The sequence below is a fragment of the Mus caroli genome, unplaced genomic scaffold, assembly GCF_978045245.1.
Source record: "Mus caroli unplaced genomic scaffold, Mus_caroli_1 scaffold_19, whole genome shotgun sequence".
Lineage (NCBI taxonomy): Eukaryota > Metazoa > Chordata > Mammalia > Rodentia > Muridae > Mus > Mus caroli.
This window is the reverse complement of record NW_028227274.1, coordinates 40,668,878-40,693,243: the sequence shown is the minus strand read 5'-3', so window position 1 is coordinate 40,693,243 and position 24,366 is coordinate 40,668,878. Positions and strand designations below refer to the sequence as shown.

General features: G+C 41.2%; 1 protein-coding gene across 3 annotated transcripts in view; it reads right to left on the bottom strand.

Moving 5' to 3' along the window:
• Positions 1-24,366, bottom strand: part of Stk32a (serine/threonine kinase 32A) — a 116,900-nt gene that overhangs the window by 16,209 nt on the left and 76,325 nt on the right. For all 3 annotated transcript variants that reach the window (XM_085833705.1, XM_085833707.1, XM_085833706.1), the window contains exons 6-8: positions 16,980-17,017; positions 8,999-9,088; positions 765-862 (exon numbers count right to left, since the gene is read on the bottom strand). In XM_085833705.1, the coding sequence (XP_085689831.1) occupies positions 765-862; positions 8,999-9,088; positions 16,980-17,017 (226 nt within the window). The remainder of the gene's footprint in view (positions 1-764; positions 863-8,998; positions 9,089-16,979; positions 17,018-24,366) is intronic.

The window sequence follows — 24,366 nt, the reverse complement described above, 5'->3', positions numbered from 1 at the left end:
TCTGTGTTAGGTTGTAAAATTTGTATAAAACATAATTTTATTATATTTCTTTGATATTCTTTTTTTCTAGAGAAGAGTTTCTTGTTTGAGAAACGTTTTCACTGACAAGGACACTATTCCAGTTTCCAAAGAACTCATACACAGCAGCCACATAAGACAAGAGACTATCAGGATAGAGCACAAGTTGTCTGGTGCCTATAATTCACACTTATTTGAATATGGGTATCCGAATCAGAGCTCCATCCAGCAACTGCAAAATGATTTTCTTTAAACAGACAGTTTTATTTACCCAAGATAGTGAGATATATTGATTTCCCTCCACCAGGAGTTTTTTATATCCATATTATTAACTAACCTGTGTAATTAATATTAAGTGACAGATTTGGTGACACATATGGATTAACCTGTGCAGAGATCTCAAGGGGATATTATTAACACCAGACAGTGTAGGTGTTTTCTGATTTCATACAATCTGCTTGGTTTTAGCAAACAATGCATTCTTTCATTCTGAATGGAACCCGAAGAGGCTGGAGAGATGGGTTAGTCACTAAAAAGCACTTGCTGTGCTGGCAAAGGTCCTGGGTAGGGTTTTGACACCTGAAAGTCCAGTTCCAGGGGAATCCGGTGCCCTCTCCTGGCCTTCGTGGGTACTGCATGCATGCATGTGGTGTTCATTCACAGATAACATACACGCAAACAGATGTTTTAAAACTTTTTTTTTTTCCTGGAATAAAAATAGACGAGAGAGTGTGCTTCTACCATACCCGGCCTCTCAGCAGTTCGTAAGCCGTCACCCCGAGGGACCACCAGTCGACAGCAAAGGAGTAGCCTGTTTCCTTCCTGGAGGTGAACATCTCCGGTGCTGCGGCGAGACACAGAAAAGGTCAGATCCACTCCCCAAGACTCCAATCAATCTATTTTCCCAACACGTTTCCTCCAAAGGAGAATTAGCAGCTTGAAAGGTGTAAACATATTCTCCGATGTTTATTATTCTTTGGTAGATTGTGCACAGCAGGCAACATTTTCTAATTTTTCTTTTAAGCTTTCTCAGCAGCCCCATTCATCAGCTAACATAAACAGCCACACGCAGGCCTTAATGGACAAATTCGTCTCTTGTTTAGATCATGAGCCTCTTACATTGTAGGTCCTATTGGGCCTCAAATGAGCTGCTAACTTAGAAACAAAGAGCTGAGGGCAGCTTGCTGTCTTGATCTGGGGAGTTGACACTAAAGGAGCTGAATGCATTTAACAGTCTCAAACAGTGTTCATAATAGCTTGGCTCTCTGTCTTGGGGATACCTGGAAGCGTCGAAGGGGACAAATGTAGCTTCCTGTTGTGTGTGAGGGCAGGAGAATCAGAAGCAAGGGCACCCCAGGAAGTTTAGCCCTTTGAATATCCTTGGGACATTTATACTTTGTAGTATAGACTCTGAGTTGACTTTCCTAGAAAGTACAGTCACCATCAACTGAACCCTCAGAGATGGCCCCCCGTCCCCACCCCAGGCCTTCTTTCAGCACTTTGCCATACCTTTCTAAGAAAACTACGTAGGTCCTAAATGTTAGAACAGGGGAAGCTAAGGTCCAGGCAAGGCTGGGTTTGGGGCTGTTGCTCACTGGGACACACACAGTGCCTAGTACAAAGCCTGACAGTCAGAGTCAGTAGACAGACGTTTATTGCACAGATGAATGGACACTGAAGCCAGACCTGTGGTCATTAGTTCTGCAGCTGTACTGGGTTCAAATGTCACTTCTACCGCCTGTGGTGCCCACAGGCAAATAAGTTGGCACAGGCAAGATCAGAATACGAAAACAAAAACCCTCTTCATTAGTTTGTAAATTAAATGAATGAATACATGTCCAAATGTTAACATTAGTGCATGCCATTTGCAAAGTACTAAGGAAAAAAAAGGCAAAAAATGAAAAAACAAACAAACAAACAAACAAAAACCACATACACACAAAACCAGTATACATTCCAGAGGACATGGGTCTGTATACTGAAGCCTGCTTGCCTATTCATTTTAGTTCTGACTAAATTTCTATGGACAGCTTCCTATTACCAGTGTAGACCATCGCATTCTTATGCTCAGGACTGACTCTAAGAGCTTTTCGGTGGGGGACTAAATGGGTCTCATGCCCTGGTGAATTCCTGTTTCACACATCACTGTGTCCTGTCTTCCAGTCCCAAGTCCCAGTGCATCTGGGGAGATAATGGCCCTGACCCCACTCTGCTCCCACCTACCCCACCCCCAGTTAGAAGCTTCCAGATAGAACGGATTGTATTTTTGTGTTCTTTTGCAATAATGTACCCCAAATCATCTCCAAGGAGACAGGTGTCAAGCATTGCACTTAGAAGACATCCAGACAATTTGGAGGCATGGCAGAGGCACTGCTTTTAGAGATACGCCAAACAAAATAAGCTTTACTCCATTAAAGTAGCACACTGGCATATCAGGCCACTCTGGGAAGAGATGTGACTATTTTGTTGTTGTTGTTGATATTTTCCACTGCAAGTGAGTATCTTTTTGCCTCCTATTTCTTCTGTTTTCAATCACGGAGGCATTCGTATATGCATTCCTTTACTAAGCAAATATTCATGGTGTGCTAAGCACTGAGCAATTAGGTTGGGAGTTTAAGAGCAAAAAACCACAACACACAAAAGTACCACGACACTTTTAAGACCTCAAAGATGCAGAGGGAGATGCTGAGGGGGTTTCTATGATTCTTTGAGAAAATGCCCTGCTCCTGAGAGAAGCCACACAGAACTGGAAAGACACCCCCTTTCCTCCAAATAGACTGGAGGGGTGCTTTTGTGTGGAACTTTTTTTTTTAAAGAGTCTTTCAACATATACATTCAGAAAGTATCTAAAACATAAGAGAAGCGAGAAAGTATTCAGAAGCCAGCGTCCCTGTAACTATCACACCCATTGAGAAGCACAATCTTACCCCCACCACTGTACTCTGCCCTGTCCACCCTGCCTGGAACTCACTATCCTGACTTATAATTGAGTAATTATTTAACATAATATAGAAGTGGCTAAACAGGAGTTTAATTTCGCCTATACTATATATACCTCCAGGGGGCCATAAACTAGTGGGCTGAGGGAGTGGCTAGCTGCATAGCTAATTACAAAAGTTGTTTCAAGCAAGGATAGTGAGGGAAACATTAACAAAGCAAAATGGGGCAGGGGGAGGAAGGAAGGAAAACAGCTTTGCGTTCTATCAAGTCAAATGCTCAGCTCTGTAGTCATCTCTGTCTTGCTTTTATAGTTCAGTATTTGTTTGTGATTTATCCGCATTACCAGGTGTGTTTACTTTGAATTTAATGCTACATTAACATACCTGTCCCATTGTGGATGGCTGTTCAGGTTATTTTCAATTTGGGAGTGCTAAAAACAGTGCTGTTTTGACCATTCCTGGGCCAGTATGATCTTGTATCTTTACTGATGTTGTCAGCGTGGGATATGCTGGGTGTGCATTTCACACAGCCAGATAAGGCCAAGCTACTCACCAAAGGGCTGTGTGTTTACACCAAGACCAGGGGGCCAAAGTTCCTTTTGTTCAACAGTCTTTTCCACCCTTGCATTGATTTGGTGCAGGTGCCGTTTTATTTCATTGCAATTTAAAATGAATCTCCACTGATTACTAATAGGCTTGCCGTATTTTATATGTTTAATTGGGTATTTGATCATCATCATCTGATGTGTTCACAGCTTAAAAACATAGACATTGGGCTTTTGCCAGGTTGTAAGGAAAGACACCCCCCCCCCAAAAAAAATTCTATAATATAACGAAAACAACTCACAAGATTTTACAGAAATGATCCCAAATATCATTCTTGGGGAAAAAATGTACAAATGATGAGTTTGGGGAAAAATAAACAGAAAAATAACTGTATATCCCATATATAACTTATATTATAAAGATATGGTAAACCAGCAGATGACTGAGACAGAAACAGACACTTACACCCAACCATTGGATTGAAGTCGGGGACCCCTATGGTTGAATTAGGGGGAGGATTGAAGAAGCTGAAGGGGAGAGTGACCAATCCCATAGGAAGACCAGCAGGCTCAACTAACACAAATTCTAGAGAACTCCCAGAGGCTGAGCCACCAACCAGGAGCATACATGGTGCTGATCTGAGGCCCCTGGCACATATGTAGTAGAGGTTTAGCTGGTCTAGACTCAATGGGAGATGTGCTTTATTCCTGAGAGCCTTGAGGCCCCGGCTAAGAGGGAAACTTGTGGAGGGGCACCAAGAAGGGAGCCAATGCCTGGAATGTAGATAAATAAAATTAACTAAAATAAAGCTATGGTAATTAATACCAAAAGCCCCAGAGTACTGATGCTAGTATATGAAGTTATTTAAATGATGATGAATGATTTTCAAATCAGCATGGAAGAGACATGATTTTACATAGAATTTCCCGATATTAATTTAATAACCTAATGAAAATAAAGTCCTTAAATATTTGCTCGGTGAAAGTAGTGTATGTAGAATCGGTGTTAAGTAAAAATGAGTACAATAATATCTACTATCTGAGAATAAGAGAATCTAGATAGATATAATAGCATCCATAGCAGATACCCTGAAGCAAGACCACAGACACACCTGAAAGACAGCACATGGACTACATGCGCCAAGCCTTGGGCAAGAGTCCCAGCCCTCTAAACAAATGAGAACAGTTTGATCATATTAACAAAAAGTTCAGTGTTCATGCCAGCATCCCAGCAGTCAACAGACAAAAGCAAGAAGCTTGCTGCATGTTCAAAGTCTGAGCTATGTAGTAAGTTCCAGGCCAGCCAGAGCAACATGGAGGGGCTCTGTCTGCCTCAAACCAATGAAGAGACAGGGCACATCTCTACCAATAAAACAACAGCTATCACATGCTACTATCTAGTATTCGACAATAGAGGAAATGAGACATATTGTGGTTGTACATTCTGATCTACAGAGACATGCCAAGAATGTTAGTTCTGTTTACTAACATGGAAAAATGAACAGCATTAGTCATCAGACAAGACTCAGACTCTGAGGGCAGAGGGAAGAGGGTACCATTTTCAGTAGCGGTGTGTTGACTGACTTGAACCGAGGGCATCAGATGGCTTAACCCAGTGCTTCCTAATGCTGTGACTCTTTAGTACAGTTCCTCAGGTTGTGTGGACCCCAACCATAAAATTATTTTCATTGTCATTTCATAACTGTCATTTTGGACTGTTTATGAATCATAACGTAAATATCTGATATGCAGGATTCCTGATATATGAAAAGGTCATTTCACCCCTAAAGGGAGCCCAACCCATAGGTTGAGAGCCACTGGCTTAGACCATGCTCCTAGTTCCTCGTTGGACCTGTTTCCTAACTGATCAGACTGGTCACTTCTAAAGTGGAAGGAGCAACAGCTACTGTCATATAGAACTGTTTTTAGAGCCAGTGACCCAAGGCTTGTTCCCAGAATGTGCTCAGCTTGCTAGCAAATGTCAGTCATTATACCATTATCACTGCCAGCCCCCCAAATGTTCCAGGCTAAATGTCTCTAGATTCAGGTTTAATTTCATGCTCTGTCAATCACTTGCTCTATGGTTATGATCATATCATTTTCTCTCTGGGTTGGACGTTTTTAATGTATGAATAAAAATAGTGTCAATATCTACCTCACAGGATTGTTTTGATGATGCAATAAATATTGAAGACTTAGCAAAGCGTCTGGGACATTGTAAGTGCTCACTACATGATAACAATTGTTAGAACCTTTATTTATATTAAAGAAGCGTAGTCTAATCTAGTTTCTAGAAATGTAAAGATAAATGTGTCTACAGAAAGAGTTTGATAAATATTACAATTGCCCACTAAAAATGTGAAAGTTGGCCAGTGCCTGACCTCGTGCCTACATTCCGATTTACTCATTTTACTCTATGAAATGCTAGATATGACAATTGTGAAAAATTAATTATACAGATATATGCTTAAAATTATGGAGGAGAGGAGAGAAGGGTGCCCCAACCAACTTCTGTCACCATGGAAATTATCCCTAGAAACCCCAGATGCACTCTTTCTGATTTGGCGCCAAGAAAATAGCCTATAATGTGGAAACCCAGGAAGCCTGGGGGACAAACTGGACAGACCAGCAGGCCTGGATATTCCCTTTTATCACTTGATTGCCATGGGTTTCAGAAAGAAAAATGGTCTGAATTCTATGTGCCGAGTATTTTAGAAGTGACAAAAGAGATTTATTCCCCCCACTGGTCATTGAAAGCCATGAAATCCGCAGTTGTTCAAGTGTTACATAAAATAAGGCTCACTTTTATTTTTCTGGAGACAGTCTAGTGGTGGACTTTTATGTAAGAGTCCCCCTTCCCTTGTGTCTCATCACAGGGAGGAAAGAGGATAAACTAAAAGAGAGAATGGAAAGTGGCATTGCTCTTCTCCATCTTTCAAGTTCAGACATTTTTCTATGAAATCCTTTGAGCGTATGTAGCTTGTACCATTCATTCCACCCTTTCCATTTCAGCAGCTTTGAGATCTTAACTAATTAAGAGAGTTGCAGAAATGGAAAGCGGACTTCCTTCTTCTATCATCTGCTAGCAATCCTGCATTGTTTCATGTCTTGCTTTATCTGGTTGGTATCCCACCCCCACCCCACTGATAGCTTATTAACCATCAGGACCTAATAAATTTTAATCCCTTTGATTATCACAATGTTTCAGATATCTTAAAATCCAGTACTGTTGACTTTGAAAAGAGGTCTCTGAGAGCTCACTCAGCCACCTCACCAGACTGGACATTTTACAACTCAGAGTAGAGATGCAAGACTGGGCTGGCCCTTAGATTTCTCCATCTCTTGTTTCCTAGTAAGCACGGCTTATGCTTTGACATGTAAGGGGGGGGGATCATGGAATCCCCCCGCAAGTATGATGAGTCTGTCCCAGGGTTGGCAGAGCTTGTCAATTCAGCTTGCACAGTAGTAACCTAATGACTTTCTAAGTCTGATGATTTCAGAGGATTCACCTTGAGAAAGTCTGATGCAACTGTTGGCATTTCCAGATGTGAGATATACAGATGTGAGTCTCCCTTTAAACTCTAACCCCGCAGTGGAGGTACCTCATGAGGCTAGACCACAGGTTCAACCTAGCTCCACGAAACACAGTCAAGTTCCATCTCCACTGCTAAGACTTGCAGTCAACAAACCCTCAGGAACAACTAGGGTCTGTTAAATCAGGAGTCAGCTTGCCCAGCATACAGACAGACATCTAACCCAAACCCGAATCTTAGGATCCTACTATTACTGCCAACCCAATAATTAACAAATAATTACGAGTATTAAGTCACATCTTTAGAAATGATATGGAAAAGGAAGCATTCCATTACTGTGAGAACCACATGCCTCCTGATAAATAGTTCTCTATATTTTCCAGAGTGGAGACGGGGTACCGAAAGTTCTACTGACATAGTGTCTCTCTGCAGACAAAAGCACTAGCATCTGAAGTTGGAATTTGTAGCTGATTTGTTGCTATGACGAATAAATGTAGATTTTATGGGCTGTTTGATGCCTAACCCTACATTGTGAATCACTGCTTTGTGAGTTCTTAATCATCAAGGGGAAAAAAAAGTGGTTCCATAAACCACTGTAAATAAAGGCATGCACATAGCAGAACAGTTCTTAGGCATGACCTAGTCCTCTTTTACAATAACCTCATTGATGAGATTGTTATGAAAATGAAATTGAAGCTAATCCCATAATTGAGATGGTGGTTTGAAAACTTTACTGCCTTGTGCATATGTCTAGTTTTTGTCCCCAATAGAGGAGGTATAGAAGGGACTGAAGGAGTTGAAGGTGATTGCAATCCCATAGGAAGAACAATAATATCAACCAGCCAGACCACACCCCCACCCCAGAGATCCCAGGGTCTAAGCCACCAACCAAAGAGAACACATGGCTCCAGCTGCATATATAGCAGAGGATGGCTGTGATGGTTTGTATATTCTTGGACCAGGGAGTGGCACCATCTGGAGGTGTGGTCTGGTTGGAGTAGGTGTGTTACTGTGGGTGTGGGCTTAAGACTCTCACCCCAGTTGCCTGGAAGTCAGCCTTCCACTAGCAGCCTTTGGATGAAGACATAGAACTCTCAGCTCTGCCTGTGCCATGCCTGCCTGGCTACTGCCATGATTCCACCATGGTGATAATGGACTGAACCTCTGAACCTGTAAGCCAGCCCCAAGTAAATGTTGTTTTTTTTTATGACTTGCCTTGGTCATGGTGTCTGTTCACAGCAGTAAAACCCTAAGACAATGGCCTTGTCAGGCATAAAAGGGAGGAGAGGTCCTTGGTCCTGTGAAGACTCAATAGATGCTCCAGTATAGGAGAATTGAGGGTGGGGAGGTGGGAGTGGGTGAGTGAATGGAAGAACACCCTCATAGAAGAAGTGGGAGGGAGGATTGGATAGGGAATTTCTGGGAGGGGGAATACTGGGAAAGGGGATAACATTTGAAATATAAATAAAGAAAATATCTAATTAAAAGAAAAAGAAAAAACACTGAAAGTATTAATCTTCTCATACGTTATGACTCTACTTATTTCTGATTCTTTTTGTTCTATTTGTTTTGTATTCTCTCCCACTGGCATGTGAATTGCACGAGGTAGAGACATTATGTTTGTTGCTTGTTAATAGGTCACTGTCATCTCAAAACCCTTCCACAGGTCATACTTTTTTCTCAGAAACAGATGCACAAGGTCATATAATAGCATTTGCAGAATGTGCCTGATGTCCCTTGTGAATCAAGATCACCCCATGTCGCTTGCTAATGCAGAGGCCTCAGCCTCATTTCAGACCCATTAAATCAATAGTCCCCACATAAAGTCAACCAGAAAGGAGCTTGGCAGCTCCAGGTCCAAGTCTTTATGGATTTGACCCACAGTGAGTGGTATCTAGAAGACTCAGAAACAAAAAATCTGTTCTTACAAACAGAAAACACTCATGAAGCTGCTCATACCCACCCATGTAAGGCTTGGTGCCAGCTACGGTGGTGATCCGGGTCTCCTTGGGCAGCATGGCAGCAATGTTGAAGTCTGTGATGTGCACATGCCCTATGGGGAGAGGAAGACCAGGAGAATGTTAAATCCCTTCCCCCAAGAAGAACAGCCATACATCTAACTGAAAAGACCCGGATGCTTAGCCTGTTCGTTCTGGTATGCTAGCTGCAACTGAGTACAGACAATAAAAACTCCCTTATTCCAGCCTCAAGGCCAATGAAGTCTTAAACCAGCAGGTCTGCAGCAGCCAGAACACGGTATGCAGCTATTAGTCTCTGACTATAAACTTGTAGTTCAGCCTCAGACTATTTGGAATTTGGTGGATGAGTTCATGCCCCAAGAGCTCTTCTGTGTATTATGGTCTGCTGGCATGGGCTACACTGTTCATTCTGTGTATACCATGCAGGATAAATACAGCCTTAGTCTTGAAAAGCATCACAAGTCTCATGATCTCTTACAGAATCTTTTTTAAAAATACAACTACAATCACGATATGCTAGCCCAGGCAATTTTTCTGTTGTTGATGTTCTTGTTTTTTGGGTTTTTTTTTTTGTTTTTTGTTTGTTTGTTTGTTTGTTTCTTTTCAGACACCATTTGCATGGGGGAGCTGGACACGGCAGGTTACATTCAGTGACCTCTAACAAAATAAGTTCTATCAAGGGACAACAGGCAAAAATTCTGACTTTTCTTTAAAAGGATTGGGGTCTAGGAAACATGGTCTGTGTCCAGACCTCTGCTCCTCCATCACAGATAGTAGACATTAAGTCCTTTTTCTACACTGAGCCTAAAGCTTTCTATATTAAACAATAAAGAACAGAAGTAAGGGGAAGGTTTGCAGGAGCCAGAGGAATCAAAGATACCACAAGAAGACCTACAGAGACACAGAGACAGGTAACCTGAGCCCACAGGGGCTCACAGAACTAAACCAACAACCAAAGAGCATATGCAGGCTGCACCTAGGTCACTGGCACATTTGTAGCAGATGTGCAGCTTGGTCTTCATGTGGGTCCCCTAACAATTGGAATGGGTGCTGTTTCTGACTCCACTGACTGCCTTTGGATCTCATTCCCCTAGCAAGGCTGCCTTTTCTGGCCTTACTGAGAGAGGATGAATTTAGTCCTGATAAGACTTGATATGCCAGGGTGGGTTGGCACCTTTCTCTAAGGAGAGTCTCTAAGGGGAAGGAGAGGAGTGAATGGGAGAGAGGGTGTGGGGGGTGGGGACTTGGAGAAGAGGAGGAAGGGGGACTGTGATGGTAATATAAAATGAATAAACAGACTCATAAAAAAATTAAAAATGGCAGGTTAGATGATATCTAGGGCCTCTGAAAGTTATGACACACAGCAACAAAATGGGCCTTTTGAGGTTGTCATGCACAGCAATAAAAGGTATGTGAAGCACTTAAGTTTTGTAGGAAGAACATCTTACATAAATAGTGTTCCAGGGTTCCTCCATTTATATCTGGAAGGAAGAAAAGGGCAGTGCAGGAAAACTCAGGCCAACAAACCTGTTATGTTAGCTGTTGGCGCACCAGTTATCTGCCTTCCTCGGAGCGTGAGGCATTGGCATTTCTATTTGCATGTGTCTGCTGTTTTGATGAGATGGCATTTCAGAGGGAACAGCACCTGATTCTCCTTCCAGGGTCCCTAACTCCTCTGAGCAAACCTCAACGCTCTGCTCTGGTAGCATACAGCTCATGGCTAAGGAAAACTCTATTCCCATCAACATGGTTCAGTTTTGCGCAGAAAAACACTTCCTTTTGTTCGAAGGACATTTTCATAAGGTAAAATCAGCATTAGTCAAATTGAAAGTTTAAAGTGTTCTTGGCCAATTGACACCAATGAATGACAATCAGTAGCTCTCCTTGACATAGTCAAGGCTGTCTCAGTTTCTTTTTCATATACTTCTCTATTGATTATGCTCCAAGAATTGGATGCTTTGGTAACTCCATGCAAATTAAGTGGGCCTGAAACTGTCACTGCCATGACCCTGTTCTCTGGAGTCAGAATGTATGGCATTAAGTCTAGTCTCCACCCTTAACCAGCTATGCTACCTTAGACTAGTCGGCTGTGCTCTCTAACTACATTCTTACTACGTAAGGTTATAGGAAACTGAAAGCTCGCAGTGACCTTGGAAGACTTAGCCCAGCATTTGTCAGGGTACCAGAATCCTGGAAAATCACTTTCAGAAACTAAGGTATACAGTTTACAAAACACATATATGCCTGTGTCTCACTCCCCTGCAACTACATCTGGACTGACAGGAAAGCCTGGCGCCTGCATTGGAAACAGCAAACTCCAAATGGACGGTCAGGAGCAACCAGGCACGGACCCTTTCCTGGAACATGAGGCTGTTTTCCATTATCAGTTCAAAGGTTACACAGACTTGCGTTGAAGTGGAATGTAAAGGATGCTTTGGATATGCCCAGCTCCCGGAGCCTGTTCTTGAGTGAGATGCATCAGCACCACTCGAGAACTTGGAAGAAATGCAAAACTCTGAACCTCTCCTAATCTATGGATCAGAAGCACTAAGTTCCATGGAGCAGCACTTAAACACACTCTTCAAATGACTGTGATACCAGAGGGAGTTTGACATCATTGCTTTGAAAGAAGACCTGGCTCAGTGGAATAATGAGATTGTTTCAGGAAAACAAACAAACAAACAAACAAAAACAAACAAAACTGCCTGGTGGTCATCGCTGATAACTTTCTGCACAGTTTGGCTGAATGAATCCTGACTATTTATTTTTCCCATTAATATTTGCATGATTCCTTCAGGGTTCAATATGCTGTTCCAGTTTTTCCCAGAGAAGTAGTCCCTGCTGTACACTTTGCATATAGCAAAGTTCCTAGGGTCCAGTAATGGCAGAATTGGAGTTAAGATCTAGAGGCTGTTTTAGGATTGAGACTTTACTCTAGTGACACTTTGGTTCCCATTCTGAATCTCCCAAAATGCCATGTGTTCTGTCACAAAATCACAGGACTGAGTAACTTGCAGCAAGTTCCTTTTGATTAACTCAGACATTTTCCCCTGTGGGGGTTGAGAAAGAACAAGAGAATTGTCTGAGGCCTAGGACTTATGGGGGCTCTAGCCAACTGTCATGAACAAATTTCTGGTGCCATCCTCCAGGCTGAGCCTTCATTTTCAAGGTTGCTTCTCACCTGAACTCTTCCTTCCCTGCCAGGTTCTCTCCTGTGCTGGGAGGGTGACATCCAAGGGTGAGCTCACTGTGATGGGACTGGAGGAATGAGGACTTCCCTTGAGATGGGGTGTGTGTGTGTGTGGGGTTGTATGCCTTCTTCAATCCAGGCCTCTAAGCAACTCCTGGAATAAAGTTTCCTAACACCAGGACTATAGAGACACTAGAGTTATTAAGACTTTGCTATGGAGCTGACCTGGGCATTGTAAGATGTTTGGTAAAAAGTTCTCTGGTAAAAGACCAAGAATTTCCTGATCCAGATACTTGGGCGGGGGGATTCCCCCTAGGACAGCTTAATAATCTCAACTCATTTTACAGGGCTGCTGAGTTCAGCCACCACTGTTGTCATTAGCTATATTCTTCCTCACTGTGACTCTGCTTAGTCTGAGGTGCTTTCCACCAACACATTTCTCTAGGACATTGTATTTAATCAGCTGATACTGGCCATAATTATTAAACTGTTCCTGCTTGCAGGTATTTACAGTATGTCCAGTACGCTTTTCCTATGATGTTAGATATTCTCAACATTAGTAAGACATGGCCGTCATTATCTGGGGTCATGTGCATCAGCCTACATCTTCAATACGACATCTTCTTGGTTTTTCAGCACCTGTTGGGCTCTGCATGGAGAAAGCTGATAAGATAAAACACGCTTTTCTTTCTCACTCTCAGGACTGAACTGTTAAAATTTACGTTTCAGGACAGTGAGCTGTGATTCACCCAAGACCTGCTGCCATATTGGTTCTGAAGTAGTATAAGTGAGATATCTGTAGGGAGCAGTAACTTCCACGCTCAAAATGAAAAACATTTTTTACGTCAAATGCTGTGCCATGGAAAGAGTCTCCACCTTGGGTGATCTCACATAAATGCCACTATTGGCTGGCGAATATGAACAATATGAATCATTAGTATAAAACAAAGGCTTAGCCTATTACTGTGCTCAGGTGAATTAAGATAGCCGCCGCCGAATGACATACACAACACTCACTTGAAAGGAGAACCACAGAGGATGCATGTTAGAAAAATTGCACAGCTGCAATTCACAGCTGCTAAAATCTCCAGGCCAGGGGTGAAATATTGAAAATGTGGCGGTAGAGATGATTGAAGCGCCATCTCTAAGAGGTGCATGGAGGATGAGAGCAGCTGCTGCTCTAAAGGGTAGGCATCCATCCCACTGGTTCTCATAGAAACAAGCACATCAGGAGCTGGGGAATTCAATCACTTATGAACAATGAACTTTGGTTCAGGAACAGTGTTAAAGTCCTGGTTTATTTTGTAACCTAAATAAAAATTACTTCAAAACAATTATTTTATCAAGAAAAGGATTCCCCGGGATAGTGTTTACAGAATGCTTCCCAGATTTTCTGTTTGTCTGCTCCTATTTTACTCATTTCCAGATAATTTTTTTCTTTTATTAAAAGCAATAATTCTGAAGGGGAGTTCAGAGTGGGAATACGACATAATCCTTGTTGTTGTTATTGTTGTTGCTCTTGTCGATGATTAAATCTTGAAGCCACGAGAATGAAAGAGAGCATTGGAGATTCCCTGAGATACTGGAACATCCCCCTGGAAGACTGGGGAGACACTTCCCACACCTCAAGCTACCAAGTCCTGACTGGAGCAAAAATGTCACGAACGGTGACCTTAGACAATTGTCCAAGTGAAGGAAGTCAGAATAGACCATGACATGTGGAGGTGTTCGAAGACTAAGAACCCTGGTCTTGTTTAAATTCAGGATTCAATAAGAAAAGAATAATCTTTCATGCATTGCATCTTGAGAGCCAAAGTAATTCTCTGGGGAAGATTAGTAAGCACTTAATTTTGATATACTCTACCCACAGAGATCTTGACTACATCCGACACAAGCTGCTCTACACAAAGTCACACAGGGTGTTAACACAGTCATTCAGCTCTCAGAGCCTCTACAGTTTCATGGAAACCATGCTTCCCATTGGTTCTAAAAAGGTTTTCTTTTCTTTTGTTATGGTTGGCATTGCAGCATTGGTTGGTATAGCCACTGTTGTGTCAATGTTTGTAATGACCCCAGGATGTAAATATTCTTGTTTTCCAAAGGGATGAAGACACAGAGACTGTTTAAGTCAACATCACCATACTCTGAGAGCTAGTGAGTAGTCAACTGGGTTTTAAAGCAATCTGGTTCTGGCATGAACACTTTAAACAACACTATAATCAGTTTTCCCATGGTTAGGCTCTCTGTGCATTTAAACTCAAAGATTAATGGACTCACTCACTTTCTCCCTCATCTATAATCACCAATTTCCAAGAAAAAATAATGAGGAGAAGGAAGTAAAATGAAGGACAACAGGATGAAGCATGTTCTAACAACTAATTTTAAAACCAAAATGGAAAATGCTTCCCTGGGTAAGGGCTACTCAGTCTCTACTCACAGCCTTGACAAATGAAGTGACAGAAATTCTTGCCTAAGGGCAGCTGTCTGTCAAGAAAGGTAAGAAACAAACCAGCGCCTGGTTCTGCTTGCCAGCTATCGTTTCCAGAAGTCTTGGTGGCACAGAGTTGCTTTTTGTTTCAATTACAAAAATAAATAAATAAAAAAAATGAAATAAAAAATTAAAAAAAAAATGGCCTCTGTCAGCTGTCCTTCTCCTCAGTTACGAAGATGCATATAGTGTATTTAAAGCAGCCATGGGAAGATCATGCCTACCATAGCAGGCTGGAAGAGCTGGTGTTGGTTCTCATGAAGGTCACCTTCATGCTAAGTCTCAACATTGCTCACATTTCTGAGACTCAGAAATGTGTTCCAAAATGTCAGAAGCTATAAAGTTAAAGAAATAAGACATTGGGAAGAAGTGGGGGGAAAAAATCCCTTCAGACAGACCATAAATAAGTGATGACTTTGTCCTTGGAGATCAGGGGCCATGCACAAAGGTGTTTCTTAGTTCTCTGAGCTAGGGGGAGTCTGGGAAAAATCAAGTTCCAATTCAAGTAGGCAAATGAGTGATAAGGCATAAGTAACACTTGGAGTTTTGTTTCTAATTGCAAATCCTGCTTAGTGAATATGTGGAATAAATAAGGATCTTCACAGGTTTAGTTTTGCTTTGTAGAAGATTTCCAACCCAGAACAAGGATAAAGCCACCACTCTTGAATAGGCAAGGGAGCCGAGCAGCCTGGGTCTCCACATGTCTTGAGCAGCACACACTACTTTTCCAACAATGGCCCTAGTCATCCAGGAGCCCTACCTGCCTCCTTCTGCATGTACACCTGCTTCAAACAATAAACTGGGTTGTTCCTTGATGGTTATATAGCAATACTTACTTCTATTTTTAACATATTTAAAGACATAGTCAGAGGTGAGGGAGGCAGGAACATTGGCCATCTACCCCAAACTGGCTTGGGATTCATGTACATTACAGTATCCTCCAAGTGAGCTTTTAGGTAAAATCTTCTATTTACTCTCTTGTGCTTTAGAAATTGGGCATGCATGTTATTAAAATCAGATGCATTGTGGGAAAGGTCATTCACATTAAACAAGGGTTTACACCACTCAAGTCTATCCAACAAAACAGAAAGACCCTACTCCTAGCAACTAACTCTTTCTCCTGGGCCCCATGAGACTCAGACAATAACTGGGGCTCTTGGACATTCTAACTCCAGCAGGCTACTGCTCCTTTGCAGTGTATCCTCTACTGTCTTGAAATCAAAATGCTTTTTCCATCTGGGTGCACTTTTTCAATTATCTTAATAAGTCACCCAGAACTTGGAAACACTTACTGTTAACAGTGCCCATCAGAAGCACTCTCCCATTTACACCATGAAAGCTGTACACCATATAGGATTCCTTGATGTAGTGCAAATAAATACAAACAGACATTGTAAAGCATTGAGGAGAGAGCTGGGGAGATGTCTCTGTGGTTAAGAGCAATCGCTGCTCTTTCAGAGGACCCAGGTTCCACCAGCAACACCCACAAGAGGTTCACAGCAATCTACAACTTCAGTTCCAGGCAACAATATGCCATCTTATGACCTGGCAGTGTACATACATGGTGCACAGACATACACACAGGCAAAACACTAATACACATAAAATTAAAACGTTTTCAACATGTTACAAAGAGACTCTGCGTGTTTCATTATGTTGGCAAAAGCTTGTATCTAATAGGAGCTCTTAAACTCTAGGCATTCACAACCCCCTCCTTGATTAGTGCCACTTTCCACTATCATTTTATATCTGGGTCCCATAATACCATTTTTGCATTATTTTTGCATAATTACATTATTATTTTTCTTTTAGCTCACTTATCTTCTTAATTGAAAAAAAATTGAATATAAGGCTTGATAGCTCTTCTGTAAATGCAGAAGGAATTTGCCTTCATAAAGAGCAAAGCATGAAAGGATACCCAGACAAAACCATCTCAGTTACTTGGCAGATACCTGGCCAATGGTCTCTGTTTGGACAAGCGATATCTTTCCATGAAAGAGAATATGGAAAACTAGTACTGAAATAAACACAAATACTTTTCTGGAAGGGACGTAGCACTGGAAGAAAATGACTTTCTCACTATTTCAATTCAATGTTATTCAAGAGTCTATTATTGGATTAGTCCATTGTAATAAAGTTTCCCTGTCTCATCTCTCTTATGCACAGAGGAAGTCTGTACACAGAAATATGTGTGCATATACACATATATGTCAAATGAACCAAGCTAGGGTAATCAGAGTGTTGTATACCTGTCATAGAGATGATTACAAGCAAATCATTTACTTACCATGTTCATCAAGTAAAATATTGTCAGGTTTCATATCCCTGGGGAAAGAAATAAGGAAAAGACAAAGTTGTTCATAATAAGACAAACAGCCAAATGAATATGGTAAAAGCAAAAATGCTCAATAGATCTTATTTTGGGTTGAGACGTTGTGCTAGCATTGTCTCCCATTATCATAGTATCTACGAGACAATTAACATTAACTGTGGAGGGTAGACAACTAAGGATTCAGCCATGGTCACACATTCATAAATAGAAGAATTGGGCTCTGAACCTGGGCTACTCTCATTCACAAAGATTCTTAATTGCTATAGCATGAAAGTATTGGTCCACAGAGTTTTATGGAACATTTACACCAACATAAAACATATGAGTAACATTAGTCATTGTCCTGTGAAATCCCAGCTACACATGGTTCAATGCCTTTGATTGCTTAATTATTGCACTAGGGGTAGTAAAATGGACCAATCCTTTATGCCTTAGTGTTTAACATGATGACTAGATAATATGCATTGCGTTGAAGCATTGTATATTTGCTAAGATGGTCAATTTCTGACATTCTCAAAGCTAAAAAGGTAACTGCATGAGAAGGTAAGGGTAATTTGCTTGATATTAATGCTCATTTCATTTTGCACATTTATTTAAATTTCCATATTCATTTCCATTTTAATTCATTTCCACTTGTATATTTACAAAACCTCTTATTGTGTAGTATCTATCTATCTATCTATCTATCTATCTATCTATCTATCTATCTATCTATCTATCTGTGTGTATCTTTAAATTTTCTGTTTTTAGAAATAAAATATAAAACAGAAAAGACAGGGAGAGTAAGCAAAAAACACTTTCTTCCAATAAAATGTATCTTGTAATAACAAATATGAAGACTGATGGCCAGCAGTGTGTTCAACGTTCTCATGAGATGACTACACTGGACAGTCCACCCCAGTCAGTGACTAGCACTGTAATTTATAAGAACCCACAATTCTCTATGCTCAGGCTTTCACTATCCTTCCCTAATGTGCCATTAAAAGGCTCCAGCCTAGATTCACAAAAGCCATTAGGAAAGAAATTCAGGAACAGGTTTGGGAACACATTATCAGCTTGGTCAAGTGGCTTTTATGTTGTCAGAATAAAAAGTGACCTTAGCTTTTGACAAACCAAGGCTGGACTTTTTTTTTTTTTTTTTGGTCAAAATTAATAAGCTTAAGAAAACTTACTTGTAAACAGAAGTCAGGACATGCTATATCCAGCATTCAGGAGGAATGGTTTAACTTCTGAATCCTGAAATTTTCCTTATATGTTTTAGGCTGTTAAATTCATTCTATATCATAGACAGATCACCCTTCTCTGTGGCAGGAGTTTCTATATTACAGGGTACAATTTACTAGAAAGATAGTGTAGCTGGAATTCCAATTGCAGATTTCTGTGGCTAAACACTCTGGTAATATTGAAGCCTTGCCTCCAAACCCTTTGTTTGAAGGATTATCAAGTCCAAACTCACACATATCATAATAGCCATTGCATTTCCTGGTTCTCTGTTCCAGCCATGTGCATACATGTAGGATGCTCTAATACATTCCCTGCCAACTCTTGCCTGCTCATTACTGCATTTGTTGCTCTTTAGCCTGAATCAGACCCTCTCACCACCACATGGAGACATGGCAAATTCACCCGAGAATCAGAGATTTAACGTTCTGTGAAACCACCTTCAGTGACTTTCCAATGATAGACCAAATATTTATTTGTGGTTTTGACTCCCCAGTAATATGTGCCACACTTACGTGCAACTCTTCATCACGCTTAGGCTCAAGACCTCCTTGGTGCCTGAAATGGTTTCTTGGATAGCATAGAGTCACAGTCTCTGGTGGTTTCTTTGAAAGACTTCTAGCACCCAGGAAAGTGGTTCCAACAGTACAGGCAAGGTGCTACTGCACGCCACCAAAACTATGTAGTGGGAAGCTGGAGGTAAGCCAGGCATCAGGCACTTTCTTCTGTTTTCAGATTGTATCCAGTTGGCATCAGTGTTTTCCAGGAAAGCAAGAGGCCCAGGAAGGATGAAGTTGGGTATGGCAAGACCAATATCAATGTGTCTTTGCCTGTAGTTATAAGGGTTTGTGGCAGAAATGAATCTCCACAAATTTTACATTTTGTGAATTTACTATAAAATCCTTGAGTATCTTAATTGATTCTCTTTGGACTTTCTCATCTTTTTTTGTCCACTAATTTCCCAGAACCTATCTTGAAACTGAGAAAATAATAGAGAAAAACTAGAGAGATTTGGCTGAACATTTTTACCTTAATTTTCTGTTTATTTCCTCTCTAGGTATTTACTCTGAGTGAGGCTCTGTGCTCAGATAACAGGGAGAAAACAAAATCTTGTTCCCTCAGGGAGGATGAAGAAAAGATCCAAAGGAACTGGACAAGAGAGTTATGGAATGGTATGGGACAGGTTTATCACAACATCAAAGAAAGACTATGCAGAGATCTAATAAAATGTGGAATTTTAAGCCTTAAAATGAATTACATAAGCTTAGAATCTAACTACACAGGTTTTCAAACTATAATGAGGTAACTTCTAAGTCAGAACAGGGAAAATTGCAGGATGATAAAATGGCTTATTCGTGTATGAGAAGAAACTTGGAGAGTTATATTAAAATTCTGGATAGAACAAGTTGAGTCTTCCAGTTCTGAATTTCAACTCTATTTCCTTTCTTCGGCAACACTTTGGTACCCTAAAGTAAATCAGAATAAGAAACCACCTTTCCTAAGATAATTGTTTCACGATGACTGTCTGTAAGGTGGTTTAACTTAGGAGTCAACAGGCCTGGATATGTTTGAGGTTCCCTTCAGGAGCTTGGAGTACTGAAGACTCCCTGCCACAGGTCAGACCTAAGCCATCAGAGTCTGTGTCTGTCCACAATTATTGGGATCCTCTCAGACATTCTGAAGAACAACCATATTTAAAAGGCTCATCAAACAAAACAAAACAAAACAAAACACAAGAAAAAAACCAACAGCCACCAATGGGTGCTGTGGAGATGTGAAGGAACCTTGTACACTATTGAGAGAGAACTTGTGTTGAATCTGGCCATTTTAGAGATCAGCAGTGAGGATCTTCAAAAGACTTCAGGCGAAAATGACACAGATATGTTCTCCTGAAGGAACCCCACTCAGCTCGCAATAGAAAGAAAATAATATTGAGTGTTCACTTCCAACTAAGTGTTGGTGGGGCAGGCAACGCTGTGACTCCTGCCTACTCTGAGGTCTCCACATTTTGATCATTCCTCAAATCCCTTACACCCATGCCTCTTGCTACCTCTCAGTAGCTGACCATAGCTTGTCCCTTCACAAACACAAGAGAACCTTCTGGACCCACCTGTCTTTTGATTTACCATCCTCTTCCTTTTGGCTGTGGCATAGAAGCTCTTCTGGGACTTGGAGTCCTTTCTTCTTGCCTTTTTTGCTTTCCCTTAGGAAATGTCCTTGCGCTGCATACTAACTCCTCTGTCTATTCTATAGAAATATGTTGCCACACAAACCACCCCCCCATTTTTTTATGACACTTCTGGATTGAATGGTGACAGGTGGAATTGGGGAGAGCAGCTGTTACTTACGTCTCAGATCACTAACCAGTGTTCCATCTCCTCGGGTCCTTGAAATTACTCTTGTCAGGTACATCGATTCCCCTCACTGTGCCAAATGCAATCATCACAGAGTTGCCACGTTACACTCCTTGGGGGAGTAACCACTCCTTCCTGCACAACACACTTTGTTTTTATGGCTTAGAAAAACTCAGAGTTTACTGGGTTTCTTCGACCACAGAGTACCCACGTCAGTCTCCTTTGCTAGTGCCTTCTTGGTCAGATCTCTAAACACTGGGCTCTATGCAGAACTACATCCCACTAAATGACTGCATTTAGTCTTATGATTTTAAATATTATTTACATGCCAAATGATAATGCACATGAAGCACATTTCTAGTCCTTACCCTGGAATTACAGATAAGTACATAAAATTGCTTGGTGGATGATATCATCTGTTTAGGATCCAGGAAAAATACAAAAATTCTTTGAACAGACCCGTCACTATTTCTCCATAATCCTCACCCACACCACACCAAAGTGATTCCAGAATTCCTGACTCCTTTAAAAGGCCTCATAGTTCTCCCATTTCCAGTGAAAATCTTGAAGCAACTCTTAAGCTTTCTTTTAGAACTACTAACATCAACTGCTTAGCAACTCCCGATGAGTCTACCTTTAGAACAGAATTGCCAGAAATAGCATGGGAATCTCCCAGAACATAAAGTATGAAAACACCACATGATAAAGCAACTTCATTTCTTAGGTATTTATCCAAAAGCTTTGAATGAGAATTTGCTCAGAGATTTGTGTGCCCATGCCCACAGCAGGATTATTATTCACAAGAGCTAAAAGGCAAAAGCAACCCAGGTATCTATTGATACATAAATAAAAAAAAACAAAATATAGCTTATCCTTTCAATGGAGTACTGTTCTTTTAAAAACAATGGAATCCTTATAAATGCTACAGCATTAATGAACACATTAATGTCTAGAAGACACTGTGTTGAGTGAAAAGAGCCAGACACAAAATGGCCATTATTGCATGGTACCAATTATATGGAATATGTATATCAGTCCAATGCATATAAATGGAGGACATGAGAGAGGTTCCTGTAGGCTGAGTAGACAGAGAATGGTGGTTTATCACTTAAGGACACAGATCTCCAATAAGTCAATGGGAAAGTTCTGAAGATGTTAGGTGGCTATGGCTTCAACATGTTCAAGTATTCACTTTATTTTGTCACCTAAGATGATGAAGCTTCATTTTGTACATCAGTAGATAAGTTAGTTAAGAATTAACAATCTGATGCTGGAAAGGCACTCCTCTGTCTATCAGGCACTGCAGTGGTATTTTTTTTCTTCTTCTTTTCTGTTTTCTCCTGAAAATCCATTATCTTCTTAGCATCTGGCAATGAGTATTGCACTCCATGTGCCTTCCTGGCCTGAGCCCCCTGGCTTCCACTCCACGAGGAGTAAGGATGACATCACTTATTGCTGCTTTGTATACACAGAGGTGGAGTCAAACTCCACCACACGCCAGGTTTCTCCAGCTCCCTGGCCTCCTTTCCCCCCCTTTCCAGAAAGCCCCTTATGCCCACAGTCCTGATCCCTGGCCACTGCCATGGCTGGAGAGAATGGTGCATTCCCCCATCTCCATCCTGGACATGTCATATCGTTAGTAAAACTCCATTACCACCAATCATTCCATTGTTGAGTTGGTCATTACTTCTCTCTCTTCTACTAGGATGCAAGTTTTCTGAGAAAAGACATTTTGTGTTTTGTTTAATGCTGAAACAAACTGAGGCTCACAAAAGTGCCAGAACACAATAAAATGTTTCAGTAGATGTTCATCAAAAAATTTTGCATGTGTCTTGGTACTAAACTCTGTAGCACAAAACAGAAACCCAAAAGCTCCCAATAGCTCTTTCATGCCAGTTACACTGCATTCACTGTCTGCCAATTGCAAAGCTGACCCCCTTTTAGTAAGTATATGAGCATGCATGGGAGAGGGATAGGCTGATCTCTGTGCAGTGAGAGGGTATGAGGACTTTAGACAGGGGTTTTCACTTTGGTGAGTGGTAAAGCCCAAGTCTAGGGACGTATTTATTTTATGGAATCTGTTGCATCTTGGTTTGACAAAACAAGCAAGCAAGCAAACAAAGGCTGGTTCTTAGCGAGCCAGCTGTTTCTATCTTCAAGGACTAGAAATAACAGGGAAGAAACACAATGCTCCCTGTGGCAGGGTCCAAGTGGAACTGATATATCTGCCCTTCTCACTTGAGTGACTTTACAAGACATTAGTAGAGTTTAATAGGCTAATTACATCCCTTCACTGCACCTACCCTGGAGTCAAGTTTCTTACCCTACAATCCCACACAGCATGTGTGAAAATGGGGAACAAGAAACTCATTGTATCCAAACCCAAATCAATATATCCAGCATCCCACAATTTCTGACTAGGCAACAGGTTTTGTTTGGTTTGGATTGGTTTTTGTTTATGTTGTATATCACATATGTGTATATGACATATCACAGCTGGGTTACCTCCAAGGTCTTGAGATATCATAATAACAATAGTGATGATGGTAATAATAATAATAATTTTAATATTTTAATTGATATGTCACGTGTGTATGATTTGTAACATTTTGATAGTGACACAAAGGCTAGTGGTCCCCAAATTAGACCTATATTAAAAGCATAAGATAGGAGGATGAGAGTACTTATAATCACACTATATGTTGAAACAGGAAGCAGAGTATAGAGTTTCCTGGACCAGACTGTGTCCCAGACCAGATATATAAGACTTCCTTTAGTAAGCTTTACTTACAATCCCATCTCTCTTCTTTGCTTCCTGCATACTCTCAGTCCTATAATGCAAGATACCTGCCCCTTCATTATCTGCACACACAGTCTAATCTCTGTAACAGAGCCGTGGTAAGGACTAAGGTAGAGAGCCCTGGTCAGTAATAAAGTCTACACTGCCTGACAAGTGCCTGCCCTTAATCTTTGCTTCACCAACTGTCTTGCTGCATCTGCTCACCTCCAGTATCTCTTATTGTTTGCTCCAGGGAAGATGAGTTTCAAAAACCATCAGCAGAGGATTGGATGAGGGACTTGTGCTCTCAGGACCAACAGCAAATATTCCCAATGTCCAGTTAATGTGTTGAACATATTTAATCTTCCTTTTAGGTACAGATGGCTATTTGAGGCTCACAACACTTTGTAATTTTCATCCCAGCATTTCAACAATCACAACCATGATATGTTAAGAAAGCAGTATCTATTCGTTGTCAGGAGCCATGCAAGTGTCAGTCTGCATGCCTTAAGTAACTTGAGCTTCTTTTCCCATCATGTCACCCATCCTCCAAAACCTTCTCTTTCTCACATGGCTTCTCCCATAGTCTGAATGTGCGATCCAACAGACTATTCTGCTCAATTGCTCCTAGCAACTTAACTTACACACCCCTATAGCAAACAAAGCCTACATCATTAGCCACCGGTGTTATCTGCTTCTCCAGCTCCCCACAGCCTAAACTGTCTTCACCCAAGAAAGATATGTTTCTTCAGTAGAGTGGGGAAGAGGGCAGGAGGGAGCAGATGTTGAAGGACCCTCTGTGGAATACAGATTAAACTTCAGTGGGGATTGTTTGGGAGAAGCATTAAGTCAAGGAGTCAAGGAAAAGAGAAGAGCCCTCTGCCGTCTCACATTTCCAGTGACAGTGAGAACCACGATGAGAGCTTGGCCTGTGACACAGCTGTCACAGAGGCTTGAGAGGGCCTCTCTAGCAGCTACATTTAAGTGC